Here is a 25782-nt window from a genome sequence, read left to right on the forward strand (position 1 = left end):
TGTACTGAAGGTGAGTTATATTTTATTTCATTAAAATATATTTTAAAAACATATTGTGTAAAAGAATTAGGATTCTCAATAATTTATTATTTACATTAACAAATTCTGTTTGACCATTATTCTATAGATAGAAATGAAAAGTCTGCAGAAGGGAGTTGTGGAGTTGTATCAGCTTCTTCAGGACCAAACAAGCCTCTTTTCCAAGAAACATGCCCAAAAATGCATTTCTTTCCATTTCAGTCCCTTCAAAATAATATTTGCAAACAGATGGCAAAAAGCTCAATGAAAGGTCATGTTGGTGAGCGTTGAGCACTCACAGTGAGAGCCGGGAATTCAGGGTGCTCTGCAAGGGAGAGACCCCAAGGAGATTTTAACACTGCACTACTCAATAGTAAAGAGGCTGCAGGGTCCATTCACACTCTTGCTCCCACTGTCCTATCTCTGCTGAAATCCATGGCATTACACAACAAGGAGGTCTGTACCTGACCCCTCCAGGCAGATCTCAGAAAACTGGACAAACTCCTTGAGACAGGGTGGCAGTGGAGAGACTGTTTTTCCTATCACTGTAGGCACACTGCAGCTTATCATTCTTTTCAGTCCAAACACAACATAAATCTCAGTGTCTTCCTTCCCATCCTCTGGGAAGAAATATGCATAGGGAATCATCTCTCTGATGTAAACGTCTGTAAGCATCATTCACATATGCTGGTCCACATGAAAACAAAAAATATTATCAAAGTGCCTGCCATAGCCTTGACCCTTCTTGGTGGAGCAGCTCAGCTTTCCATCGGTTTCCAGAACTCTGAAATCATCTGGGTACCCCAACATCATGCACAGTTCATTGCAGTGCCGGTTGCTGCCTGCTTTACTATTCCAGGAAAGAGCAGTCAGCCTTTCAGTGATTATACAAAAGCCCATGATTAAAAGAAGTAAAGCTGTCAGCTCACGTGTTCTGTTTCCTGGAGGCACTCAGTGGTATTTCTGACATCTCGTGTAAGGCACCAATCATCCGGTAGCCGAGCAAAAAGCGACCCACGAGACCTCCATTAAGCAACTGCAGAGGGAACTGACAAAGTTCAGCTGGTTTGCTTGTCTTCTTGCTTACAAAGCATAAAAAGTGTGGTCACGCCATCTGAGGAAGTTTCTGGTGGTATCCTAAAAGGGGAACTCAACTTGCACCACAAGGAGCACGGGTGACTTGTGCCTGCTTCAGCACAAGTTTCTGACAGCTGTGTCAGGGTGGCAATTCCCACAGACATAGCAGAGACTTCCTTGATCCCCAGGAAGCCTCTGTTGCCTTGCTTTCACAGAAAGTGAGTTTGTTTTCAGCAGCAAAGCAGATTCCTCCTTACAAGATGTCTCCATAACACACAACAGAGGACCACACTTATAAAACCAGCCTTGTGGCGCTCTTGCTGGATCTTCCCTGCTGTTGGTCTTGGCTGCACAGCCTTATTCACTGAGATGCAATGCCAGAGATAGCAGAACCTATGGACAAAGAGGTTGGCTGGATGCTGGCTGACTGCATCCCCGAGCAGCCTCAGTCCAGAATGTCAGTCTCAAATGGGACCAGGTGGTAGTATGTCAAATTGGTAACATAGGCTGTTGGATCATCACTGTCTTCCAGCTCTGAGGTAAAGTCACTAACACTTTCGAACCTAAGGAAAGATGAAAAAAAAAACCACCAAAAGGCATTAAGTCATTTAGAACATCAAAGGAATTGGAAAAAAAGGACTAAGGGAGTGAGAGAAGCACTTGGACCTGATTTCATCCACGCCTCCTTCTCCTCCTATACTCATGTGTTTATGAGTAAACCATGGGCCAGTGAGAACCATGGTGAACACAAGCAGGTAATCTTGTCATCCCTGACTTTCAAAGCTACTAGTGAGGAAGGAAGGAAAGAAGGAAAAAGCAAATGAGTCTTGGAAGAGTGAAGAAGAGTTGAAGTCCACATCCTTCTATTTTGTTCCCACAGCATGTGTCAACAACACAAAATGCCTCAGTTCTCACATAAAAGTGAAAAAGAAACTGCCTTTGTTTCCCATCTGAATTTGGACTCTCAGCCTTTCACTTCACAGGCCCCTTCTCTGCGTTTGGCTTTTGTAAGAGGCCAAGTGTCTAATATAGGTAGCAAAAAATGATGACAGTGTCCTTCCTCCAGAGTCTAGCTGTCCTTCCCATGGTACAAGATTTAGATTTTGACAATCAAAGAATCTCAAAATATAAAAAGATTCTGAAATTTAGTTTCACTTGTTTTGGTATTTCCCTCCCCACTTCCCAACACCTGTTTCATAACGTGAACTCTTGCAAGAATTAGCTACTGTCTCATACCTACTCTCAACCAGAAGTCATCAAGCTGTTAAAACCTACACTTCTCAGTTACACATATTCCCATTCCAAGAAGGCTTGAATTTCTATGGTAAGAAACATTATCTTCTTCCTAGATAGTCGAGCAGTTAAAGACAGTCACTGCAGGCCAAGGACTAAATTTCACCTAAGTTGTAAACGGGGTTTGAAAAACCATAAAGTTTCTTTTGCTCAAACTCTCTTTAATATCTTGAAAGAAATGTCATTCATTATGACAGAGTGAGAAATAAAAGGAGGTAGAAACTGCAGAAAATTGCACAAGATGGAAAAAGAAATTTTAACCTAGCTCTCACTTTTAGCACGTGTCTCCAAGACCTTCATCAGCCTAGCTGGCCTACTGCAGCTCTCCAAATGGCAGATAAAAGGGATGAGCTTTAAAATAATTAATATTTAAAACTGCATCTCATCTACACATGACCTAGTTAGACTCTTTAGATAAGTGAAACAATTGCAGACATCCCTCTAACCTCACCCTAGAAAGTGACCCAAGAGTTAAGTATTTCAGAGGAGCTGAAGAAGAGTGGTAGGATAAAAAAACTGGTAAGTCTCCCACTCCCATCTCTTCCCAAAACTTTATTTAGAAGTATCATGGGTTATTGGATAGCCTGGTCTATACATCTTGCAATGTATGGCCACAGTTCTATCTTTTCCACTCTCCTTCCTGGTCCTACCCATCTCTTTTTTTTAAACTATGAGACCCAAAATAGAAGACTTTTTTTGAGCAGAAACTCATGGATTTTCTCACGCGGTGCTGTTGCTTTGCTCTTCACTTTAAATGAAACAACAATGAGGCTGAACTTTGAATGTTTATTAGCTTCATTCTTCCAGTCCCTCCAGGCTGTTTACTTGCCTGCATGTGTGGGAACGTGTGCACAAGGGAGTTGACTTAGTTTCTTGCAAACACTTCACAGATCACGTTGTGCTGTCTTATGGACTGCAAGTCATCCAGAAACAACAGATTATGAAATACCAGTGGGACAGATAGAGTGAAGAAAGCGGAAGAGGAGTCAAGAAGGCTATTCAGATTCTGGTCTCTTTCTCTTATCAGCATAAAGCTACATTATTACCTATGAAAGGTCCCACAGATTTTGTGGTTCTCCAGCCTCACTGATAGGTTACTACAAGCAGAACATGAGGTCCAAAGCACTGGAAGTCAGATGCTGCGATTAAGTAGAAAGCTTTTCTTGCCACCAAAAAGGAATTGTGTGCAGAGCAGCCTGCAAAGCACTGCTCTGGAGTGCTCATACAAAACCAAACTCAATAAGCCAGGACTGGTTACCACAGTAAATGTTCTAGCTGTGTACACCAACCATCAAAATGCTTTTGTGCTGTTACCAGCAGGTCTTTCTTTCAAAATAAATTCTGCAGCTCTACTGTGGATCTTCAGATTCCTGAACCACTGCCATTAATTTTTTCCCTCAAAGAACCTTGACAGACACACTCGTCTTTTTCAAGAGCCTACTTCTTGTACTGTAAGACAAAATTCTTTACCATTTTAACCTCGGTTAATGCATTACGTTTGCTAGTCAGATTCACCAGGAAGAAGAGGTAACAACATAGGAGCTTATCATTTGGGCAGGCTTGCTAGGTAAAAAACTGGTGGTTGGGCTCAAAGAGGGAGGGATGGTGAATGGAGTTACACCTGTTTGGTAGCCTTTCACAAGCAGTGTTTCCCTGGGCTCAGTTTTGTGGCCAGTCCTGTTGAATATCTTTAGTGATGGTCTGCATGTGGGGATCAAGAGCACCCTCTGTCAGTTTGCAGATGACACCAAGCTGAGAGGGAGTGACAATGTGCTGGAGAGCAGGAAGGCTTTCCCAGAGGGATCTGGACAGGCTGGATTGATCTGCTGAAGCCAATTGTATGAGCTTCAACAAGACCAAGTGCTGGGTCATGCATTTGTGTCTCAACAAGTGGCCCCATGCAGAGCTACAAGCTTGGGGCAGAGTGGCTGTAAAACTGCCTGGCAAAAAAGGACCTGGGGGTGCTGGTCAACAGTGGCTGAACAGGAGCCAGCATGTGCCCAGGTGGCCAAGAAAGCCAATGGCATCCTGGCCTGGATCAGAAATAGTGACCAGCAGGACCAGGGCAGGGACTGTTCCCCTGTATTTAGCACTGGTGAGACCACACCTCAAATCCTGTGTCCAGTTCTGGGCCACTCACAGCAAGAAGAACATTGAGAGAAGGGCAGTGGGGCTGGTGAGGGGTCTGCAGCACAAGTCCTGTGAGGAGCAGCTGGGGGAGCTGGGGTTTTTTAGCCTGGAGAAGAGGAGGCTCAGGAGAGACCTTATCACTCTGTACAACTCCCTGAAAGGAGGGCAGCCAGGTGCAGGGTTTGACTCTTCTCCAAGCAATAAGTGACAGACAAGAAATAAGGGCCTCGAATTCTTCTGGGAAAAGTTTAGATTGGATATTAGGAAAAAATTCTTGGCTGAAAGGGTTATCAAGCATTGGAACAAGCTTCCCAGGGAAGTGGTTGAGTCACCACCACTGGAAGTATTTAAAATATACATTCATAGAATCACAGAATGGTTGGTTTGGAAGAGACCTTAAAGATCATCTAGTTCCAACCCTCCTGCCACGGACACCTTCCACTAGGTCAGTTTACTCAGAGCCCCATCTAGCCTGGTTCTGAATGCCTCCAGAGATGGGGAATCCACAACCTGGGGAACTTGTTCCAGTATCTCACAACCCTTATCTAAAGATTTTCTTCCTAGTAGCTAATCTAACACATGCCCCCATGAAAATTCCCTCTACATCTCTCTTGCAGGCCTCCTTCAGGTACTGGAGTGAATTTGCCAAAAAGGCAGCTTATCCAATCCCCCACAGGCTGGGCTGCTGGCCTAGAAGACAGAAGTGCAAACTGTCTAGCCAGAGAAAGGCACCTCTGTAACAAAACCAAAGCAGCAGTCCAAATGCATTTATTTACCACTTTTTTCTTTCAAAAGGACTTCAGACTACTCTCCAAGAACCACACACAAAAGGACTAGCTACACCACACGGATGCTGACACACTGACTTCACCACAGTTTGCAACAGTATGGTGTGCTGACAACCAAAATCAGAGAGAAAAGGAAGGAAGGAAGCAGAAAAGACCTACTTCAGAACAAGAGTAAGCAACTGCAATGTGGAAAAGTGCTGTGGTTTCTTTTGCAACAAGTATGAGACTTTTCAGCTGATGGGTCACTGGGCAGGTGGCACTGCAGGCTACATAGCTAACCAGCACAGGGAATGGGCACTTCCTGCTGAAGCGTAAAGCACCTCTTCCCAAAAAATACAGGTTTGCTCTGCAAAATGTCTCATTCAAGTCCATCAGCAACCAAAACCCAGAAGTCATAAAGTGTTTAATGCAGCTGAAAAGAAAAAATTCCCATCTGAGGATATCAAGCCCACAAGGAATTAACTCTGATTTCAGGGTAGAACACACCATAAATCAAATTTTACTGAGACTGAAAGGGAACAGCATAGGATTTGAAAGATTTTAAAGTTTCCTTTCTGGGCTAATAACATACATTTAAACCAACAGTAGAGAAAATCTCTGCTTTTGAAAAAGGTTCATTTTTTACAAAACAGCTGTGCTGCACTGGCTCCATTATCTCCTGGCTATTATATCTTGGCTATAAAATACAGCTGCAGGATGGGAAAATTTAGGGCACTGTATAAAACACACATTTGAAATTTATTAACTTTTTGACTCTTGACTTCACATCCTTTGGAAAGTTAAACTAAGTCAGGCTGCACAAAGTCAGGCTGTTACCCTAGATTCATTTCTTCCACCAGAGTTTATGGGAAGCTGTTCCTGCCATTCAGTTTTTATCACATCAGTATTTTCTGACTTTTCTGACTTCAGTGGGATGACAATTAGATGATTGTAGTTTCTGATCCCAGGCTGGTAAGTTTTGCTTGGGCTGGAGCACATTTTTAAAATCAAAACTAGCTATAAATATTTTTTTTTAATATTTTTAAAAATAAACAATTAAAATAAAGCAGGAAAATGCTTTCTTTGGTAATTTTCTCCTATAATTTGTCACTTTCAGTACAAAGAGTAATCCACTGTGAACTATAACAATTTTGATTTCCAGGTATTGGCCTTACAGAATAAGCTCTAGTGTGCCATTTCAGCCTCATTATTAAAAGCTTATAAGCTTAAATGCTGTTAGCAAGGTCAAGGTTCAAAACACTAAGTTAATAAAAAGACTTCAAGAAATTATACTGAAGCCAGATACACTCTCCAGCCCCTGCCAAAATGTTGCCAAGCTCTAAATCTTGTTACAGACTGGCATTTCAAATATGACAAGACAGATTACTGCACTCAAAGATAAAGGCTCAATAAGTCTTTCAGTATTCTCTTTCCTTCATTCAACTGGTCTAATGAAAAAGTAGGTCAACATTTCTCATCAAAAATATTTAAATGATTCACTATCTGAAGCTCATTGAAATACCAATTACCTGGTATGGCAGACATCTGTAGGATGCATATTTCCATCAATACCCATCTGTGAATACAGTCACTGAATTAAGACTTACATGAATCATGGAATCACAGAATGGCTGGGGTTGGAATGGACCTCTGGAGATCATTCACTCCAACCTGTCTGACAAGGCAGGGTCACCCAGAGCAGGTGACAAAGGAAGATGTCTAGGTATGTTTGGAAGGCCTCCAGAGATGGAGACTCTGTGACCTCCCTGGGCAGCCTGTTCAGTGCTCTGCTGCCCTCAGTGTAAAGAAGTTCTTCCTCATGTTGAGATGGAGCTGTTTGTGCTTTAGTTTATGGCCACTGAAGCCCTCCTGGTTACAGGTTTCTGACCCCAGAATACCTACATTCATTAGGAGGCAGAACTTTCCAATGAAACCAATCCACCTTGCCTTTTCCCTGAGGATATACACATGCTACCCCAAGTCCCAGCTGAGCAGCTGTTGACCTTTGTCCAATTACTTTAAGGCATGTGTTCCCTCTGAGGACAGTGTTTTGCTTCCCAAATGTTCTACTACCCTTTGTAGCAGGGTATGCCGTTTGTTAGGCTGTTGGAGTTTCCAAGTTTGGGCTCAAACCAGCTCTCATCACAGTCATGAGAGAAAGAAATAAGTCTCCCTTCACAGCACCCCTACAGCAATCTCAGTTCTTTTTTTCATACACAGAGGATTGATCACTCTGCAGTCAATCATTCTCCCATTTTACCCACTTTAACAGGAAATTGCTGTCAAGTGTTAGCAATCAAGCCCAGTAACATTTCACCAGTCAGGATGACAGCTGTACCAGTCTTGCTCTTAGACAGACAACATTTTGCTAGGGGGTGGGAAAGCTATAGTGAAGGTGACCACATTGCTCTTGTTCAAACTCCACTTACAAATGTTCTGCTGAATCTACATCCAGGTGCTTCTCTTTCCCATTAGGTATACTGTGGTCAATGACTATTGTTTCGGTGTTGGCTAAACAGAATCCATTTGATCGCATGATTTCTGTTGGAAGAAGAAAAAAAAAGATTTAAAAAAAAAAAGCTGGAAAACAACTGTGTATCATATGTAATTGACACTGATATGTAATTGACATGGCTATGAACAGAGATGTGTGCATGACACTGAAAATCTTCACAGGAAAGCAGGAATGAAGAGCTGATTGCACAGCTTCTCACATCTGCAAACTGACAGTGCTGAAGCAATTTTATCCACCTAACCAATTCATGACACAGAGCATCTGAAGCAACTACCACTACCAAATCGTAATTGTATTTTTCTTACACAGTTCTAGGCTCAAGCAAAAATAAAAAAGATATAAAAAGGGAAATGAAAAGTGACCTTACAAGTTAATTCAACCACCAACTCTAAGTCATGTAAAGAAATACCATGTTTTACACTACCCTTCATACTGTTTGTTTCTAACTGTGTTAGAAACCTTCAATACAGAATGTCTAAAATTTACACCTAATTCCACTGACTTACTGCCTTGGGGAGAATTGATAACTAATGAACAGTATTTGATGTGAATGAGAAGTTAATCAACATTGGTGCTATATGGAAAGTCAAACCAGGCAATTCACAAAGATTTCCTTTGGTCTTACAATTTTAGATGAAGCTAGGACCAACGCAAAATAAATGTCCATTTCAAAAAACATCAGCACTGACTTAAGCAGGATAACTTTTGATCTGCCTCAAGACACTATGACCCTGTGTTAGAGCCTTGGTTGTTATCAGTACAACAAAAAAAATTAGTTTGTGGCAGAAAACACACCAACAAATCTCAACTATATCTACAATTCAAGCAATGAACAGATGAGACAGGAGAGAGGAGGTTTGTTTTTTTTTTTTTAACATTACATGTTCCTGCATTAAGGTGAAGCCAAGACTCACTTCCATATTATTCCTGAGAGTGTTCTTTGACTTTCATTCCGTATTTTACTGCAACTCATTTTAGCAGAATACATTTGGGTGTTGTGAAAACTGAACCCCAGCGGAATCACACTTCACCTGACTCATCTTGAACCAGAATTGTGTGATTGTAAAGTAAGATTTACACCACAAATTCAAATTCAGCTTTCATCTTAGAGGGCTTCTCTCTTCTCCATCACCTACCACTATAAGCAGGACCATGCAGGGGACAGTTTGTTTTTTCAGAGAATACAAAACATTTTTGCATGCTTTTCCAAGACTGTGAGCCAGGTAGAAAGCTGCACTATGACTAACAGGAATGTTGGTATTTTCCTAGTGTCCTTGACTTGACCTAAGAGTTACAGCATTTCACTGCTGCATGAACTGCTTTACCCATTATCATTTACTGCCATCTACTGACAGTGCTGTCAGACACTGAGCCATTTCCATTGTGCAACATCCAGATGAGGCAAGTATCAATTAACATCAAATTTCCACCTCCATTCCTAGCATTAATGACAGCAATCACTTGAATGATAAAATTAATTATCATAAGATGCTTTTGGATAACTGCATAGGTAGGAAACTCTACCTCTATTTAATTAGGTATGAATCATCACTGCCAACAATAACTTAGAATTAAAATGTTATTATTCAGCTGACATAGTTTTGTTAGTACCAAAGAAAATTGATACCAGTTCCTTGCCAGACACTCTAAAACTTGGAGGACTATGTAGTATTTAATTTCAATTAACTGTAAATAAGCTCTTCTGGTGACACAAAACCAGGAGTTGCCATTAGGGTCAAACAAAGTGTTTCAGTATAGAAATGCAAACCCAGGCACATCAGAAGCTCACAGACCTTTTGACAATGGTCAGTAGCAGATGAAGAGGGGAAAGGCTAAAAGAATAGGCAAGGATAGGCTCTCCACTTTATCCACTAGCAATCTGTGGTTTAGGAACTTCAATGTACCTTTCCTCCACTTCCTTGTCTAGTTCCCTTTTGAAGTCACTTCTGCTTTCAGTTTCACCATATCCTATGACAGTGAGTTCCACTCCATAACTATGCTTTGAATGGAAACAAAACAATATTATAACCTTTCTTTTGTTTAAAGCCTGTTGTCTGTCAATGATATTGAGAGCTCTTGTTTCATAAGAAGTATAGGGTAACTGACCTCCCATTCACAGCTTTATAGACTTCCATCATACCAGTCTGTAATTTCTTCTCACTGGTGAAGTGTCCTTCTTTAGTTAACCCCTTTCTAGAGAAGTTATTCAACAACTTGAATCCTTGCCTTTTATTTGTATAATTTTAAATTCTATCATATCCTGAGATGAAGAAACCAAAATTGTGCATATTGTATTCAAGATGGGACTATGCTACTTTCCTCTGTTTCCCCCTCCTTTCCTAATAATATCTAATACTCTCACTGCTGATATTGCCCATTGCTTGGCACCAAGCTTACATTTTCACAGAACTGTATCAATAGCCTCAAAAATCTCCTTTCTAAGTGGTACCAGCACTGTGATGATATGCAGTAAGGACTGCATTTTCCTCACATTCACTGTTTTGCATTTGTCAGCCTCCCATTTCACCTGCCACTTTATTGCCTGAATGCATGTTGTACAGTCTATCAAGGAAAATTCTATGTCCTATATCACAAAGCACTATTGAGAACTACATTTTGAATTGTTGATAGAGAAGTAATAATGGGAACAGCAAATGAAGTAATTTTCATTCTTCAATTCTTGCATCAACTGCAGGAAGTTAGCAATTCTTACCTGATATTTTAACAGGGCTTTGAAAGCTTGGCTGAATTTTATGAACGTTGTCATTTTTTAGAACTTGGTCCAAAGGAGACCTCTCAAAGAACGTGAGGACAACTTCAGATCTTGAATACTTAAAAAGAGAGAAATAAACACGGACATCTATTTTTAACCAGCATTTTGCTCTGTCCCTCTTCTCTATTTCCACCCCTTCAGAGTATGACAGAAAGACTTATTACAAGTGACAGCTTGGAGGCATCATTACACAGTTCTGGCACTCAGCATTTACTTTAAATTGCTGCTTCTTTCAGAGTTTGGCAAAGTCCATCACATTCTAATCTGCATGAGAGTGCATGTCACCATGGAGGAGGAGTCAAGCTGGGCTAAATTGGAACTTGGCTTACTCACCTTCCAGGGCATGTTTATAATAGTCTTCAGAAGCTTTTCCACTTCATTAAGTCTGGCTTCTATATCATGGGCTTCTTTTATTGTGATGAGCCCTAGAAACAAAGTAAACAGATAATAAGCATGAACAAAACCACAATTTTGCACACTTTAGCAGCCAGAAGCAGCCCCTCAGAAAGACATGGGACAACCTCAAATATGCCTTCCAGAAATGTCTTTTAAGCCAGCTGATGATAAAGTGTGCACCCCAAACTGAGGTGGGTGTAGTTTACAAGCAGAGTTGCGCGCCTGACACAAACTCAGCTGTTTATGACCATATGTAGGAATTGCAAGACAAGCAGAAGCAGAACCACCTACTCCCTCACCCGCAGTTTCACTGCACAGCATTCCCAGCAGTGATAGTTAAACAGCCCACTTTCTGCTTCCAAGAATCATTATTCATAACATTTTTTTTCTGTAAATAAAAAGGAAAAAAAAAAACAAAACCAAGAAAACCAAAAGACACATTCTACAGATAAGAGAGGAAATAAACACAAGCTAAGCAAAAGGCTTTGAGAGCAGTTTTGTATTTCTAAGTCTGTAAGCCCCAGTGAGTGGACCAAGGAAAATTTGTCAGTATCACGTTTTGCAAGATTACTGTTAGGATTTTTTTTTCATCTGTTCAGCCACTGAATTATCACAGTGCTGCAGAAGGGATTAAGTCAGAAATTTTACTGCCCCATATCCAAAATGATGCATTACAATGCAATATTTAATTGCTCGGTATGGCGATCTTAAACATTGATCCTGTATTTTGTATGTATAACCTGCAGGACATCTGTAACTTTCCCCTTCTCTAGCAGACTGAAGGAAATACAGCACAGCTTAGATGTATGTACAGGGCATATGAGGAGAAGTAAACCCCAAAATCTCACATGCCTCTAGTGGGCCTTTTATTGTTGATATTTGCAACCTATTTTTTCTAATCAAATCATCATTTAACTTCTACATTTGTGCTTCATTTCTAAGGAGCAGAATACACCCATGAAAATGAAATACCTAAGAGAAACTATTAAATATAACAAGCCACAATAAACAACCAACCAAACGAAAAAACAGAACAAAAAGCTGGAACAGGAAAAGACATAATAAATCAAAACCATCAACATTAAAAATTTCCAAAGCAGTCTGTGAGGAAGCACTTCAATAAACTACAATTGTGTTAAAGTAAGTGAATCTCCATCTTCCTATTCGAAAGACAAATGCAAAGCCATCAAATATGCAGAGTGTGGGAACAGCATCCACAAACAGTTTCAGTCTGCACCAGTCCTCAGTGTTTGCTACCAATGAGATACAATCCCACAGAAACTTTCCAGACAAAAGTGTGACTTGGAAGCTGTCAGCTCTCCTCCGGTTACAGCTCTAAATAAAACAGAGATTGTCTCCAAAGCAACCGGCTTTACTTGACAGTTGTCCCACAAAAGTCCCCTGCTTGTCTAAGCCTTTCTCTTGCTCAGCAGTCCTTCATTTTGCCTGTTTTTTCAGTGTGGCTATCTCCTCACCCCAGTACAGCTTGTACCCTCTCCTGACATTAGAGCAATGCATACCAGCAGGCATAGAAGGGCACAGGTGGTGTGTGTGTCTTGCTTTGGTTGGTGTACGCTACAGTCAGGTAGCTTTGCTTGGAAATTCTCTGAAATTCTCTTTAAATGTGAATAAACTCATCTGCATGGGGCCACGGACTGCATACTGGCTGGGCTGTGCTTGGCATTACAGACCTGAATTGCAGACCAGCACTCTTCATCATCCTAACTACGGGGTGCAGGCCTGGGTGGATCTGCTTCACCCCTCCACAAATATGTTCCCATCCCACATTTGGAACAAGTTCAAATTTTTCAATGAAAGGGCTTTCATCTTCCCTAAAAGAAAGAAAAAGCTGCCAATGCCCCCACAGCTCAGATACCCATCCAAGATGTTAGAAACATGCTGCTGGCCCTGCTGCAGCCCACATCAGAGAAAACAGAACCAGCCACCCCAGTGCCAGCTGCCGTGGGGTGTCTCCACTTCTCCTGCTGGTCTTGATCCACTCTACATAAACAGTGATATAGTCAGAGCACAGGCTACCCAGCTGTGGCTCCCACCTCATTGCCGATCCACCAGGGATTCAGCATTCAACTGCTCCCTCTCAAATCTGCCCTCGATCTCGGACCCTTTCCCAGATAAGTGTGCACTGTTGGAACTAATGTTTTACCAGGAGGAGGGATACTTTCAAACAAATTAAGATATTCAGACTGGGAGGGGGATAAAAAAGGAAAAAAAAAAAACCCAAACCACCTCGGCAACAGCCCTGAGCATTCATCCCACGAGGAAAACCAGCCAAGCGGTCAGGATTTCTCTCATTAGTAATCAGGGAAAGCATCTGCAGCTCCACACGGCCTTTTTATGCTTCACCAAGAAGTCAGACAAGGCTGTCAGCCTGTTGCACTGTCACAGATCACCCTGTGGGAGGTTTTACAGCTTCTTGTATTCACAGGGAATTTCCAGTCCTGGTATATTATCTCCTTCCATCTCTTGGAAAGACACCAGCCATGCAAACCCACACTTCAACTTGGAAACTGGCACAGAAGACTTGTAACATCTGACACCGTAAAAACAGTTTCTTACTGAAGCTTTCAGTAATACCAAAACCAAAAAGCAGACAGCGTAGGAAGGAGGGTGATACATCTGCCTGGACAGCTTCCTACAGATGTGCTTAATGATTGCAGATGTGCAGCTTTGGGGCATAAGGCTGTTGACCTTAAATGAATTCCCCATACAGGGAGTTCAATTTGGCCAGGCTAAAGCCTTTTTTTTTCCGTACATCTGCAACCCAAACAAACAGAAACCACTTGACTGGGCTTATATACATATATTTAAACCTGTAATTTCTTCTGCAATTGTCATGAAGTTTGTGAGGCCCTCATTTATCTTAATTCTACAGGGCTCTGTTTTTCAAAAGTTAACAGATGCTCTTGTGGTTTTCAGATAGTCATAGACCATGATCCCACAACCTGACAGACTGCTCCCAAGCCCACAGCCATGCTAACCAGAGCGAGGCACTGCCTGCCCAAGCAGCCAGGAGGAGTGGAGGTCCTGGTGCTTCCTCTCCTCCCCTTTCAACACTCTGTCATCAACCACGACACCTACGTGCGTGAGGAGCACTGGGGTTTCGCAAGGTAAAGTCTCTGGTGTCAACAGTGGCTTAAGGGGTTCCCACCCTCCCCTACACCTCATTTCCTCTCCCACGCCACAACACAGAGCTGCTTCTGCTTTGCCAGCACAATTAGGTGAGCAGCAGGGAATACCTCAAACCACTCCTGTCAAAGGCAGGAAACCCCAGACTCCACAGAAGAAGCAAGAGACTGCAGCTGAGGATACCCCATCCAAGCTCCTTTCTCACCCAGGCACTATATTAAGTTTGAGCAGAAATCAGAATTTGTGTAAAGAAGGGTCACAGAACCGCACCCAAGTTTCCAGGCCTACTCTTCACTTTGTGGGAGCTTCTCCTTTGCCTGTCTTCTTTCTTCTGTTTGGAAGATTTGTCAAGGCAGCAAGAAAGAGAAAAGAAAAAAAAAAAAAAAAAAAAAAAGCAAAACCAGAGACTGTTGATGCTGGAAACGTCTGAACAGACACACGGACATGCCAGCTGACACTGCAGACAGAGCCCAGCTCCCCCACCATTCATTAACCCTGACAAAAATGCACCAAAATGTGGATGCATCTGGAGTGTGTGGGACCCCCTGGCCACATATGAAGCATCCATACAGCAGCTACAACATGTCCCAAAGCTGTTGTCTCTGCCCAAGGGCCATAAAAATAAGATAGCAGTAAAGCAACTAGTATCCTGGAACCAGTTGTGTTTTCTTCACTTTGTTATAGATGGGTTCAGTCATGCAACAGAGCTGAACTCAGAGCTGGGAAATTTGCTAGTGAGGTCATGGTGAAAGTCTGTTCTCATGCCTTTTTTCTCAGCTCTGGCCCTTGTCTGGACTGCTAATGGAAAACAGGCACAGACTCCTCCCAGGAAAGCTTTGCTCTCTGTCTTGCTACCTGTACTATACTTGGACAATTAGCTATTTTTCCAAGTGATTTAAATGCTATAAACACCTATGTTTATAGGGTTTAAGGTAAACTGGAGTCCCACTGGCTCCTTTTTTTTTTTTTTTTTTTGCCACAAACCCTGCTAATAAAGTTCTAAAATTCCTTCACCCTTCACACGTGGGAGCTAGCAGGCTGGTGACAGGAGGGATGACACTGCCTAACCCAGCTTGGCACTCACCCATGCCTGGGAGATTGCTTTATTTTTATTACATAGTCAGTGACCTCATTCAGTCCTTTTGACATTCTCTCTGCCCCTTTCCAGACAGAGAGCCCCAGGCAGAGTCCTTAAGGCTGAAAGGGATTTGCTTTCAGTTTGAGACCAAGCGTAGGTAGCAGCTCTGCACAGAGCAACATATGTCTGGAAAAGTATGGCACAAGCAGCACCAGAAGCCTGCAGCTTTCTTCCTGCCCTGGGTCCCTGGTGCCGGGGCAGCTGCAGGAGGCTGGGAGAGCAGGACAGCAGCTGTGTACCTGGCACGCTGGCTCACAGCGTGGGAGAGGGGCCCAGAGCTGCACACAGGCAGGAAACGAGCTCAGCAGCAGAGGAGAACGAACTGAGAGCCAACTCCTGATGGAAACACACAAGCCTTGGTAGGGCTGTCCTATTACTGCTATGTGAGCCACCAAATCTGCAACTGATGACATTCTGAAAACCACAGATAAAGCATCCCATGTTTCTACCACAGGAAGCAGGACAGGAATTGCAGCATGTGCTTCAAGGCTCATAATTAAATCACAGAGGAGTCCTGACAGCATACACAGATGACCATTGTCTCAAAAATCCTCTAGTGCCTTCCAAGGAAGAGTAAGTTCATGCCCAAGTCAGGTATGTATCTGTAATGTCATGTCAATGATGACACACAGAAGCCTGTTTTTCTGGAGGTGTGTTGCTATGTACAAGTCACTGTGTATACATGGTACCAAACTGTGGGCAAACCCCTTCTCTCCAATCTGAAGGGCTACACTTCGTGTTTGTGGTCAGGATGGGAGCAAAGAATGTCCAAGAGATACCCAGTTTTATCAAAATCTGTTCTATACATACAGGGAGCTGAGCAAGACCAGAAGCCCAAGGTGTATTTTCTGAAGATACGTGCAAGATGGAATGCCAATAGTCCTAAATGCTGTGTGTTTCAGTGTGCATGTGCAGATTAAAGTTGCACTGAGCTCCTCTCATCTAATTCCCTCTCCATTCCCTATAGGAAGACTGCAGAGTAGGTATCAAAGGGGAAAAAAAGGGGTAACAAATAAATCCAGATAGAAATCCTACTGTGTTCTGCTAACCTACACTGCCAGAGAGATTTGAGGCTTATAGATTTAAATCATGAGTCCATCCTTTTCTCTTTGCACAAGACCCCAAGCAGCAGTTAGGGATTTCAAATCTTTAGGGAAGACATATAAGTTGCCTTGCATGGGAGACTGCTACTTTGCTGTCTCTCCTGACCAGACTTCAATGGGAGATGTGCCCTTACTCCCCAGGAATACCTTAGCACTGCAATGCTAAAACTTTTTTATCCTTTTCCCTCAATTCCTCCTTTCCCTCAGATATGTTCTAAACCTTGTGTACACATGCAATCCAGGATGTAGATGGAGCAATAGAAGGAAGATCCTAGTCATTAGAGAATAGTGCTGAAGAAATGAGTCTAATTCGATTCATCCAAAGAAGGGCCAGGTCCAAAGTCAGATCAGGCTTCTAGGGACTATATCTAGTTGACTTCTAGACAGATCCACAGACAGATATTCCACAGAAACATGCAGAAACTGAAGCTACTCAGCTGGCACATGGATCAAGGCTGAAAGATGACAGACAACTCAGCCCCATTTTTTCTGCTGTTTTGCTCCTTTGCACCACTTCCTACTTCCTCCCTCTGCTGAACTGGGTCTTCTGAATACCACCTCAGCTGTCATTTTCCCTGCCTCATGGCCACCATACCTCGCTCCTCCGGCAGCTGCCCAGGTAGGATCTGTCCTCACCACAAACACTTGTTCCCTCAGCCTTGCCACCTGGGAACTATGGCATTAGCCACCTCAGACAGGATTCTGAAAAGGCCAAACCAACTCCCATTAACAGCTGCCTCCTCTCTGATGAAGGAGAGGAGGATAAAAGATTGCTAGAAGGGCAAAGGAATACTCATAGGTATGTAAAGGCAGGAAATGAAAAAAAAAACCCAGCAGATGGGAAAGCTTGTTTCACACAACTTTTCTTCAATAACTGCATAAATAACACCACAGGGATCCCTTAAGTCCAAAGACTTGATAAGACCCAGAGAAGAGCAGATAATTACAGGCAATCAGGGATGTCAGATCTTCAATTACTAGAGACCAGGACCATCCCTTTCCTGTTCTCTGCCTGTTATTTATGCTGTTTTCTGCAGCATCTGGCTCTCATCACCAGAGACAGGATCCTAGACCTAGCTACAGCACTGGTCTGACTTAAGTCTGGCAGCTCTAGCAAGTCCTCTTTGATGCCTCTTGCCTAACTCTAAAAATCCCTCTCTCTTGGGGCAGACACACTTGCCCCTTCCCCTTGTGGGGAAGTTCATCCATCTCATGTGGCAGGAGTCACTGCAGCCTTTACATAGGATTTGCTACTGATGCAGTATCACTGACAAGACCCCTCTTGGTGGCATTACTGAGAGAGCAACTAAAAGGACAGAGCAGAGCTGAAAAGAGGGGTGGGTGTAAGGAGGTGGACTTTGGACATTTATCATATTGTGTTGCCTTTCTTAAACTTGATTATGAGGACCAAAATTTTTTAAAGAGGGATCAGTACACAAAATGCATGTGGGTCATTCCATATCTTCAGAAGTTCCACTAGGTAGTAGCAAACATATTGAAGATACTGAAATAAATCTGATGCAGAAAGAAAGAGAGCTTTCAAAACCCTGCCCACCTCTTTCTTCTTTTGCAGTTCATTTGAAGAAGATGCAGGATGGGGAAAAGCCCTGTCCAAACAATTGTGTGACTGAAACCTCCAGAGCAAAAGTGACCATGACCTGAGGACCCTGGCACACTCGAATACCCATGCAAAGAAAAGAGGCAAGTTAAAAGCTGGGAAACCCAGACCCTCAAGATGATGGGTTTTCCACACATTGTATTATTCATTATGAGATCTCCCAGGATCTCTGGAATGGAAAAGGCATGTTTTGGTGGCAGAACACAGCAGACAGGCTTTTCCCACAGAGTTCCCAGTCTTGATGCCTGATGAGCCAGAAGAAAGAAAGAAGCATGAGATAGGAGTGAACAAAGCAGTCAAAACCTGATGAAAAAATGCAAGCTCCTATAACCATTTTTAGTGCTGATTTCTTATCAGGTGAGGGCTGTCATGAAAAACACACCTCATTTCCATTCCTTTCCACCAAAAACTTCCCTGACACATTGCCTTGGTTCACCACAAAAAGGCAGCTTGAGTCTAGCTTTGTAACAACACAGTCAGCTTCATTTATCTCCATCATTACAAATGAACCATGAAATTCAGCTGATAAAAAAACAAACCCAGAAGCCACAAACTTAATTTTGGTTATACAGTTCTGCTAGAGCCTGATAACCAAGAGCTGCATCTTTTGTCTGCCAGAAGACAGAAGCTCTGAGCAAGCTCCACTAATGAACTGTTGACAATGTCAACAATGAGAAGAGCACAATAGATGCAGTGTATTTATCTATATTGTCACAGCACCAAGAAACAGCTGCTGTCTGTGGAAACCACTATGCTGCTTCTCATAAATCACACTCCCAGATGGTCTTGTAAACAACAAGAACAACAACACTATAGTGCAGCATATAGAAAACTAAGTTATGAATGTAACATTTGCAAGCAATGTTCCTGGGCTGGCTCTTTGGGAACTGCCTTCTGTGTTGTGCACATCCTTCCAATGGCAGCCCTGGAGGAGCTTCCTGCTGCACAGCCACTCGGACATGGAAAACAGCTGATCACCTCCTTTCTGCAGGAGGATGCCAGACACAAGGAAGGCTTGGAGATAGAGCTCAGCCTGGTCTCTGTGAGGGACCGCTCAGGTCTGCTGAGGGTGAAGTGACTGCTTCTACACCACCAGGCGAAGTAAAGGTGCAAGGTTTCTACAGGAAATCTCCACCACCACTACTAGAAAACTCCTATGGATGGACAGAGGTTGAGCACCTGCAAGGTGGAAGGGTACAGAGAAGATCTGCAGAGTCATAAATAACCACGGATGGCAGCACACCGGAGGGAAACCTGGAGCCAAAGAAGAGGACCAGAAAGCAGCTCAGGGAAAGCAACTTGGAGAAGCAGAGGGGAAATAACAGAAGAGCAAGTGGAAAAAACACCACGACAAAGCAGAATGAGTCAGAGGAGACATGGAAAGGAGGAAAATGAGAACTTCGGAAAGAGAGGCCCATCTAGTAATAAAATAAATCTGTCAGAGGGTTTCTGATTTGGCAGCTCAGAGTATCAGAGCAGGACCAGGCACTACAGGTAGGTACAATATGAACAGTTATACTGGAAGAGCATCTGAGCTATCTTCTATGTGTTTTGATAACAAAGGCAACAAACAAGTGCAGAGGAAGATTGCCAGAAACCACCCTACCACTCCATAGGCAAAAAAATCCCCGTTTTGAAAGGCTGGTAGTGCACTCTTTTGGCTTCCTTAAGGGGTTGATTCTGCCCTCTGAAGTCAGAGGCGAGGGAGGTGTGTGACTGCTGACTGCCCTGAAGCTCGCTCAAGTTCTAGGATAAATCTTAGATGAGACCTCCTCACAAGTAGTATTCAGAGAAAATAGGAGAGGGAGGGGGAAAAGGAAGAGTCATTTTCCAGATTTATACCTCAGTTTTGGTGTCTATTTGGTCTGTTGAAACTATTTCTATTTCCATCAATTTTAAGTCAGCTTCTAAGTCCATAGCTCTGCTTTTCTCAAGAAAATGGGTTAAATTCAAAAGCAGACTTTATATAGAGAAACAGACAATTTAGTAACATTAGGCTGTGTTCTTTGCAGGAGTGAATGAACCTGTGTTTTCCTGTGATCCTCTTCCGTGCATTTGCCTAGAGCAAGGGACAGGCAGATTTCAAAGACAAATAAAATACTAGCAAGTTACAGCACAGTGAATCATACTTAGTCACCCTGCAGGTATGCACATATCTAACCTTGTTTACCAGTTTCCTAGTGAGATGCCTTGTGTTGCTGAATTTTCTTGGCCTTTAGCATCATTGTACCCTCCAGATGCAGAGTGCCCTCTGCCACGTGTTCTTATTAGTTACCAAAGACAAGACCAAACTGTGGGAATGCCCTACTCCCCCCAGGGACCTCCCCTCCTCTCATATCAAAGAAAGGGTAAGATGAACAGCCAGTGCAGACAGCTACACCTCCCATCCTCTCCTCTGCAATCTGAAAGCACTCAGCAGCTCCAACAAATAAGGAAGGGAAGAGCATTGTGGAAGTCAGTCCGGGAGGATGGGGGGTCAAGAAAGGAATGGAGAGGATGGCTTCCTCGTGCTGAACAAGAAAAGGAGCACATTCCATCAGAGCAGGAACTGTCTGCTGAAGCCAGCAATAAAGGTAACAACCAAGTCTGTCTAAAATTGCTGACGTTTTTAAAATAACCACAACTTTGGTTTAAAAAGTTAATAACATCAAATAGCTCAAGCTTCCACTCTCAGTTGTATCCCTTAAATGTAACACACTGCAGCTTGACTGAGCTGTAGGATAATGTTAGTCCTTATAATGCTCCTTAGGCAAATCTGTAGGGACTTTGGAGTCCTTCAATGTGACGCAAATTTGGTTTGCAACACTTTATCACTTCCTCCAGATAAAAGGCAGAGCTGATATTCACCTTCTTTCAGGAAGCCCAGGATAAACACACACACACACACACACACACACACACAAACTCACATATATATGCAAATACATTTGTATATATATAAAAATACACACAAAAGTATATGACTAAATGCTAACACACACAATAATGGGCTTTTGTCAGGTGTTTTTGTTGGGTTAAGTACATTGAGCTTCACTGTAGACAGCAGGACATCTGCTTTTAAACAAGGCATTAAGAAACCATGCTTATCCCATGATTTTTGTAAAGACTGGACATGCCCCATGCAATCTTTTCTTACACACAAAGCTTTGCATCAATGTCACTTAGTCAAATGAGGCTTTTATGTTTCAACTTTGTCAAGTTATCAGAGGCTGTGGCCAGCCAATTTAAAATGTTGGTATGATGAAGTGTTCTTTAGGCAGAGAAGCATACTCTGCAAAGTAATTTTCTTTAGAGCAGGAGCAGCATAATTTTAAACAGAGTATTGCTAAAATTGTGACGCATGCTGTAATTGCTTAGAAACTACTCCTGATTTTTATTCTGTCTCTGTTGCAAAGTTAACCCCCACTCCCTCAACAAGCTAAACAGATCATAATCTATTTATATTAGGTTTAGATTTTTCTAATCCTAAACTGATGCTTTGCTCATTCCCCATTCTACTGAAGTCTATGTGCCTGTTCCTGAGATAAAGGTAAGTCAAGGTTGCTGGCTTTAGATTTTAGGCAGAGATTGAGCAACATAGGCTGAGAATGGTTAATCTTTCCCAGTTGTTCATGCATGAATGGTGTATCTACCTGGGACTGTCAAGTAAAGCCAGTGCAAGGGACTATAATCCCATCTGGCTCACACAGCACAAGTAACACTTCAGAGAGAAGTGAAGAGTTGAATACTTTGCAAAAGCTCTGGCAGGCCTTGAGACAGGAGAGGAACCATGCTGCTTGAGACAGGCACTGAGGAATGAGAAGGGCTTTAGGATGAGCAGCTGCTCCTGTGCATAACCAATGGGGAAGGAGCACTGGGAGGGGCAGGAGGCCAAGGATCGAGTCCATTTGCAGCCAGCCACAGCACACACCCCAGTCCAGCTGCCAAGCTACTCTTCAGAGCTCGGGAAAGCCAACAAGAAGGATTGCCTGCACCCTGGGACGTCAATTTTTAGTCATAGTGACTCTGGCAGGTGCTGTGCCCTGCAGACCACAGGCAGGCTCACTCCAAACCTACCCAGCATCCTCAAAAGCCGTGGCCCAGGTGCCACATACACTTGAAGGCCACGTTACCGAGAATTTACTGCCACTAAGCACTAGTAAAAATCACACCTTCAGTTCTTTGGGCAGGACACACGCGGTGGGCAACAAGCTTTTGCAGTACTTCAGATCCCTGGTCAGCATCAGAAACGCACGGGGCACAGTTTTGTGCCGGGCTGAGAGGTGGGGTCCGGCATCCGCAGGAACAGCCCCATTCCCAGCCTGCACCCAGGCGGGAGGAGACAGCCCCCTCCGGCTCCCAGCCCTGCCAGCATCTCCCACTCGCGGCCCGCAGCCAGCAGGAGTGCGGGGCTGCGGCAGCCCCGGCTGCCTTGCGCCCATCCCCGCCGTCTGCAGAGGGCACTCGGGGCCCGCGAGTGGCGGCGGAGCTCCCGGGGCCACCTCCCGACAGCGGGGACAGCAAAGCCGGGGGACACAGGCCGGGGAGAGGGCTCGTCCCTGCGAGCGTTTTAATGGGAGGCACATAACCCAAAGCGACCCCAGCACCAGAGGTTAGGGAGCTGCCAGGACCATGGAAAAAGACCTGTCTCGCTATGAACATCTGCCAGCAAATATCCTTGGGAAGGCAGCCCGGGAGGGATCGTCACTGACAGGGAACAGAGGTGGCTGTCACCCAGGGACGGCCCAGGAGTGAAGTCCCGTGGGTTTACGCCTGTATGAGCGGCGGAGACCCAGTTCCGAGAACAGCAAAACGCAGACCCTCTGCAAGGGGGTCCCACTAGCAAGGTGAGAGGCTAAGTGAGAACTTGTGAAGACTTTCCCATCCTCTCACAGAGAAAATCATGCACAGAATATCCTTTCTTTCCCTGTTCCTTTTCAATCCAATAATTTACGTCGTAACTCAAACAAGTGGGGAGACTGGGAGTGCTACACGCATTTTCAGATGACTGGATGCTCCTCACCACTCTACACACTTGAAATACGTCAGAGTAGAACACATAACTATCTAAAAAATACCCCAAACATTAAACAAACTAAATCCAACCGGCAGGACAGCTTGGGTACATCCTACTTCTGCATAGCAAGGCCTGAGCATGGACAACATCCCTCGGAGTTTGGTTAATCCACTTCAGAAACTGGAAGAGAACAGACGTCTCTACTAGCCGCTGCCGCAATTCCCGTTTCACAGAAGTTATGCGAGGAATTACGCCAGCTCCCAGAGTTGCTCCGTCCCCCTTTTTTTTTTTTTTTTTTTTATTTTTTTTTGCCCCCTCCTTGTGGCAAACAGCATACCGACATTCGGAGATTTTTCAGCTACACCCTTTTTCCTCCTTTTTCCTTTTTCACCAACCACCCCCCAGCCTTTCCTCGGGAAACCCGGAGGCACCGGAGAGGGGGAGCGCCATCGAGGATCCCTCTGTTCCCCCAGCCCAGCCTAGCCCGGAGCCGCGCAGCTGGAGACAGCAGCAGCGATACTGGGGCCACCCTCCTGCGGGGAGCCCTCGGCTCCAAACGTGTAGTCAAGAAAAAAAAAAAAAAAAAAAAAAAAAGAGAAACACAAATCAACATCCCGGGAGGGGTTTCCGACCGCAAAACGCCCCCGCAGTTTTTCTGCCCCCGCCGCCCCGTCCGGCTCTCAGCGGCTCCAGCTCCTCAGCCCCTTCCCTCCGCCGAGGGGGATCGCCCGCCCTGCCCGGCCAGCCCCGGGGGAGCGGCGGCCCAAACCCGCCCGAGAGAGCACAGAGCGCCAGGGCCGCGGAGGCTGCTCAAACCTTGGAGCAAGGGGGAGCGGGACAGCTCGGGCCTGTCCTCGGGGAAGGAGTCGAGGAGCCGCTTGAAGAGGCGGCCGAGGTCGGAGTAGCTGCGGTGCAGGTAGAGGATGTTGCGGTCCGACCACTCGGTGCGGATCTCGTAGAACTCCTCCTCGTCGCCCCGCCGGCTGATGATGAGCCGCCGGATGCCGTTCACCCAGCAGCCCCGCACGTACATGTTCACCAGCGAGGTGCCCTCAAACACGGCCGAAGCCATCCCGCCGCCGCCCGCACATCCCCCGCCGCCGGCGCAGGGCGAAGCGCACCGCCCCGCGCCGCCGTGGCCAAGTTAAGAGGAGGAGGAGGAAGAGGAGGAGGAGGAAGAGAGAAGGGGGGGTGCCACCCGCCGCACGGCCCCCCCGGGCTGGCCCTGCCCGCCGGGGCTGTGTCGCCTCCCGGCGCTGGAGGGAGGCTCGCTAGTGCCTCATAGCCGGCGGCCGCAGCGAGGGGACGGCCCGGGCACCCTGCCCCGCCGAGCCCCCGGCGCCCAGCAGGGCGGCTCTCACCCCCTCCGGGGCGGGGAGCAGGGCGGCTCGGCCCCTTCTCGGCTCGGCAGGAAGGCAGAGCCCCTCCCGTCCAAGGGCGGGGGGACGCCCCTGCCCCGAGGCCAGCGCCCACCCCCCTCCGCCGAACCCTGCGGTCCCCGCGGGGCGGGATCCTCCTCTTCCTTCTCGGGACCTTTTCGTAGACACCACAGACATGACGAGGATTTTTTTTCTCCTCCCAGTGACCCCAGAAGGGTTTTTTTCTGTTTTTGTTTTCTTTTTTTTCTTTAAGCCTCCGTCCCGGCCAGCTGAGGGAGGGAGACTGGCAGGCTGTCAGCCACAGGCTGGACCTGCGCCCCGGGAAACCTCGATGGAGCCCCCGGCAACCGAGCCTGCACCTCCGGCGGGAGCGGGGCCAGCACAGAGAGGAAAAACAGGAGGAAGGGAGTACACAGCTGGTGCCCTGGGACTCCTTCGGCCTTTTAATAATAGTCTGGCGGGACGGCAGCCCTGAAGGAGCCTCCAGCAGCGTCGCTTACTGGAGGGACATGGGGAGGTTTGTGCTGCAGTCGCTCCTTCCCGTCGGAACCCCGTGCATTGCAGTGCCCCAGAGAGAGGGGCACGGGGGCCGCAGCAGCCGGCAGCAGGTATTTGGCAAAACCGGAGCAGCACTGTAGTGCAAGGAAGCGTGTGGGAGATTCCTGGATGCCTGCAAATGCCTTGGAGCTGCAGGGTTAAGATTTATATAGTGAAGGTGAAGCAAATGACAGCGCAGTGATGTAGGATGCATCATCCAAAATGGGATTCTGATGGAGGGCAGTGGCCTTTAGCATCAGGCTTTCTGAGGCAGAGGGGCTCGACAGGGCCAAGGAAAGCAGTAAGTGAGTTCCCTAGGTCATGCCATGGCCTGGGGCAGGAGAGACCCTTCCTGTTTGTATAATCTGGGGAGGTCAGAGGTCGTTACACTCACACCATGTATTATAACATTTAAGCCAGTTTCTGCCAGGGTGACATCTGTGGCTCAGGAAGACAGGAATTCACATGGTAAAAATTCAGTTGCTGTTTAACCTCTGAGAAAAAAAACAGCAGAGCCTCCACAGGCAAGACCACTGTTAGGAGGATCAGCCAAAAAACAGTGCTTGGAGAGTGTCAAGGCTGGATCAGCTTGGGGTAGCAGGAATAAGCATGATGGGGTGGCACAAAGGTGAATGATAATAGGTTTTTGTAAAATGCATAATTAAATAACTAAACCATACTCTTTTCAATAGATAACATTACAAGTAGCTGCTAACATCATTCAGGTTCCAAATACAAGGCATGTGGAGTTAAAGCAGCTGCAGTGATGTCCCAATTGTATATTGTCTCTATTTTGCTCCTCCATAATAAAGCTGGGTTTAGCTCTCTCTGAAGCACAGTCATATATAAAGAATACAAACAAACAACTGAGTCTCATCTCTCCAAACAGAAAGGC

The 25782-nt window shown here is 45.0% G+C and overlaps 1 protein-coding gene across 1 annotated transcript; it reads right to left on the reverse strand.

Annotated features, from left to right (window-relative positions):
• PXDC1 (PX domain containing 1) lies at window positions 1-24296 on the reverse strand. Its single transcript, XM_023919755.2, has 5 exons — window positions 23788-24296; window positions 10907-10998; window positions 10514-10631; window positions 7715-7826; window positions 1-1658 (listed from the first exon to the last, which is right to left on the reverse strand). The coding sequence occupies exons 1-5, from the start codon at window positions 24041-24043 to the stop codon at window positions 1541-1543; spliced, it is 696 nt and encodes a 231-aa protein (XP_023775523.1). The 5' UTR covers window positions 24044-24296; the 3' UTR covers window positions 1-1540.
• Window positions 24297-25782: the final 1486 nt, after the last annotated feature.

The sequence above is a fragment of the Cyanistes caeruleus genome, chromosome 1 (genome assembly GCF_971803275.1).
Source record: "Cyanistes caeruleus chromosome 1, bCyaCae1.hap1.1, whole genome shotgun sequence".
NCBI lineage: Eukaryota > Metazoa > Chordata > Aves > Passeriformes > Paridae > Cyanistes > Cyanistes caeruleus.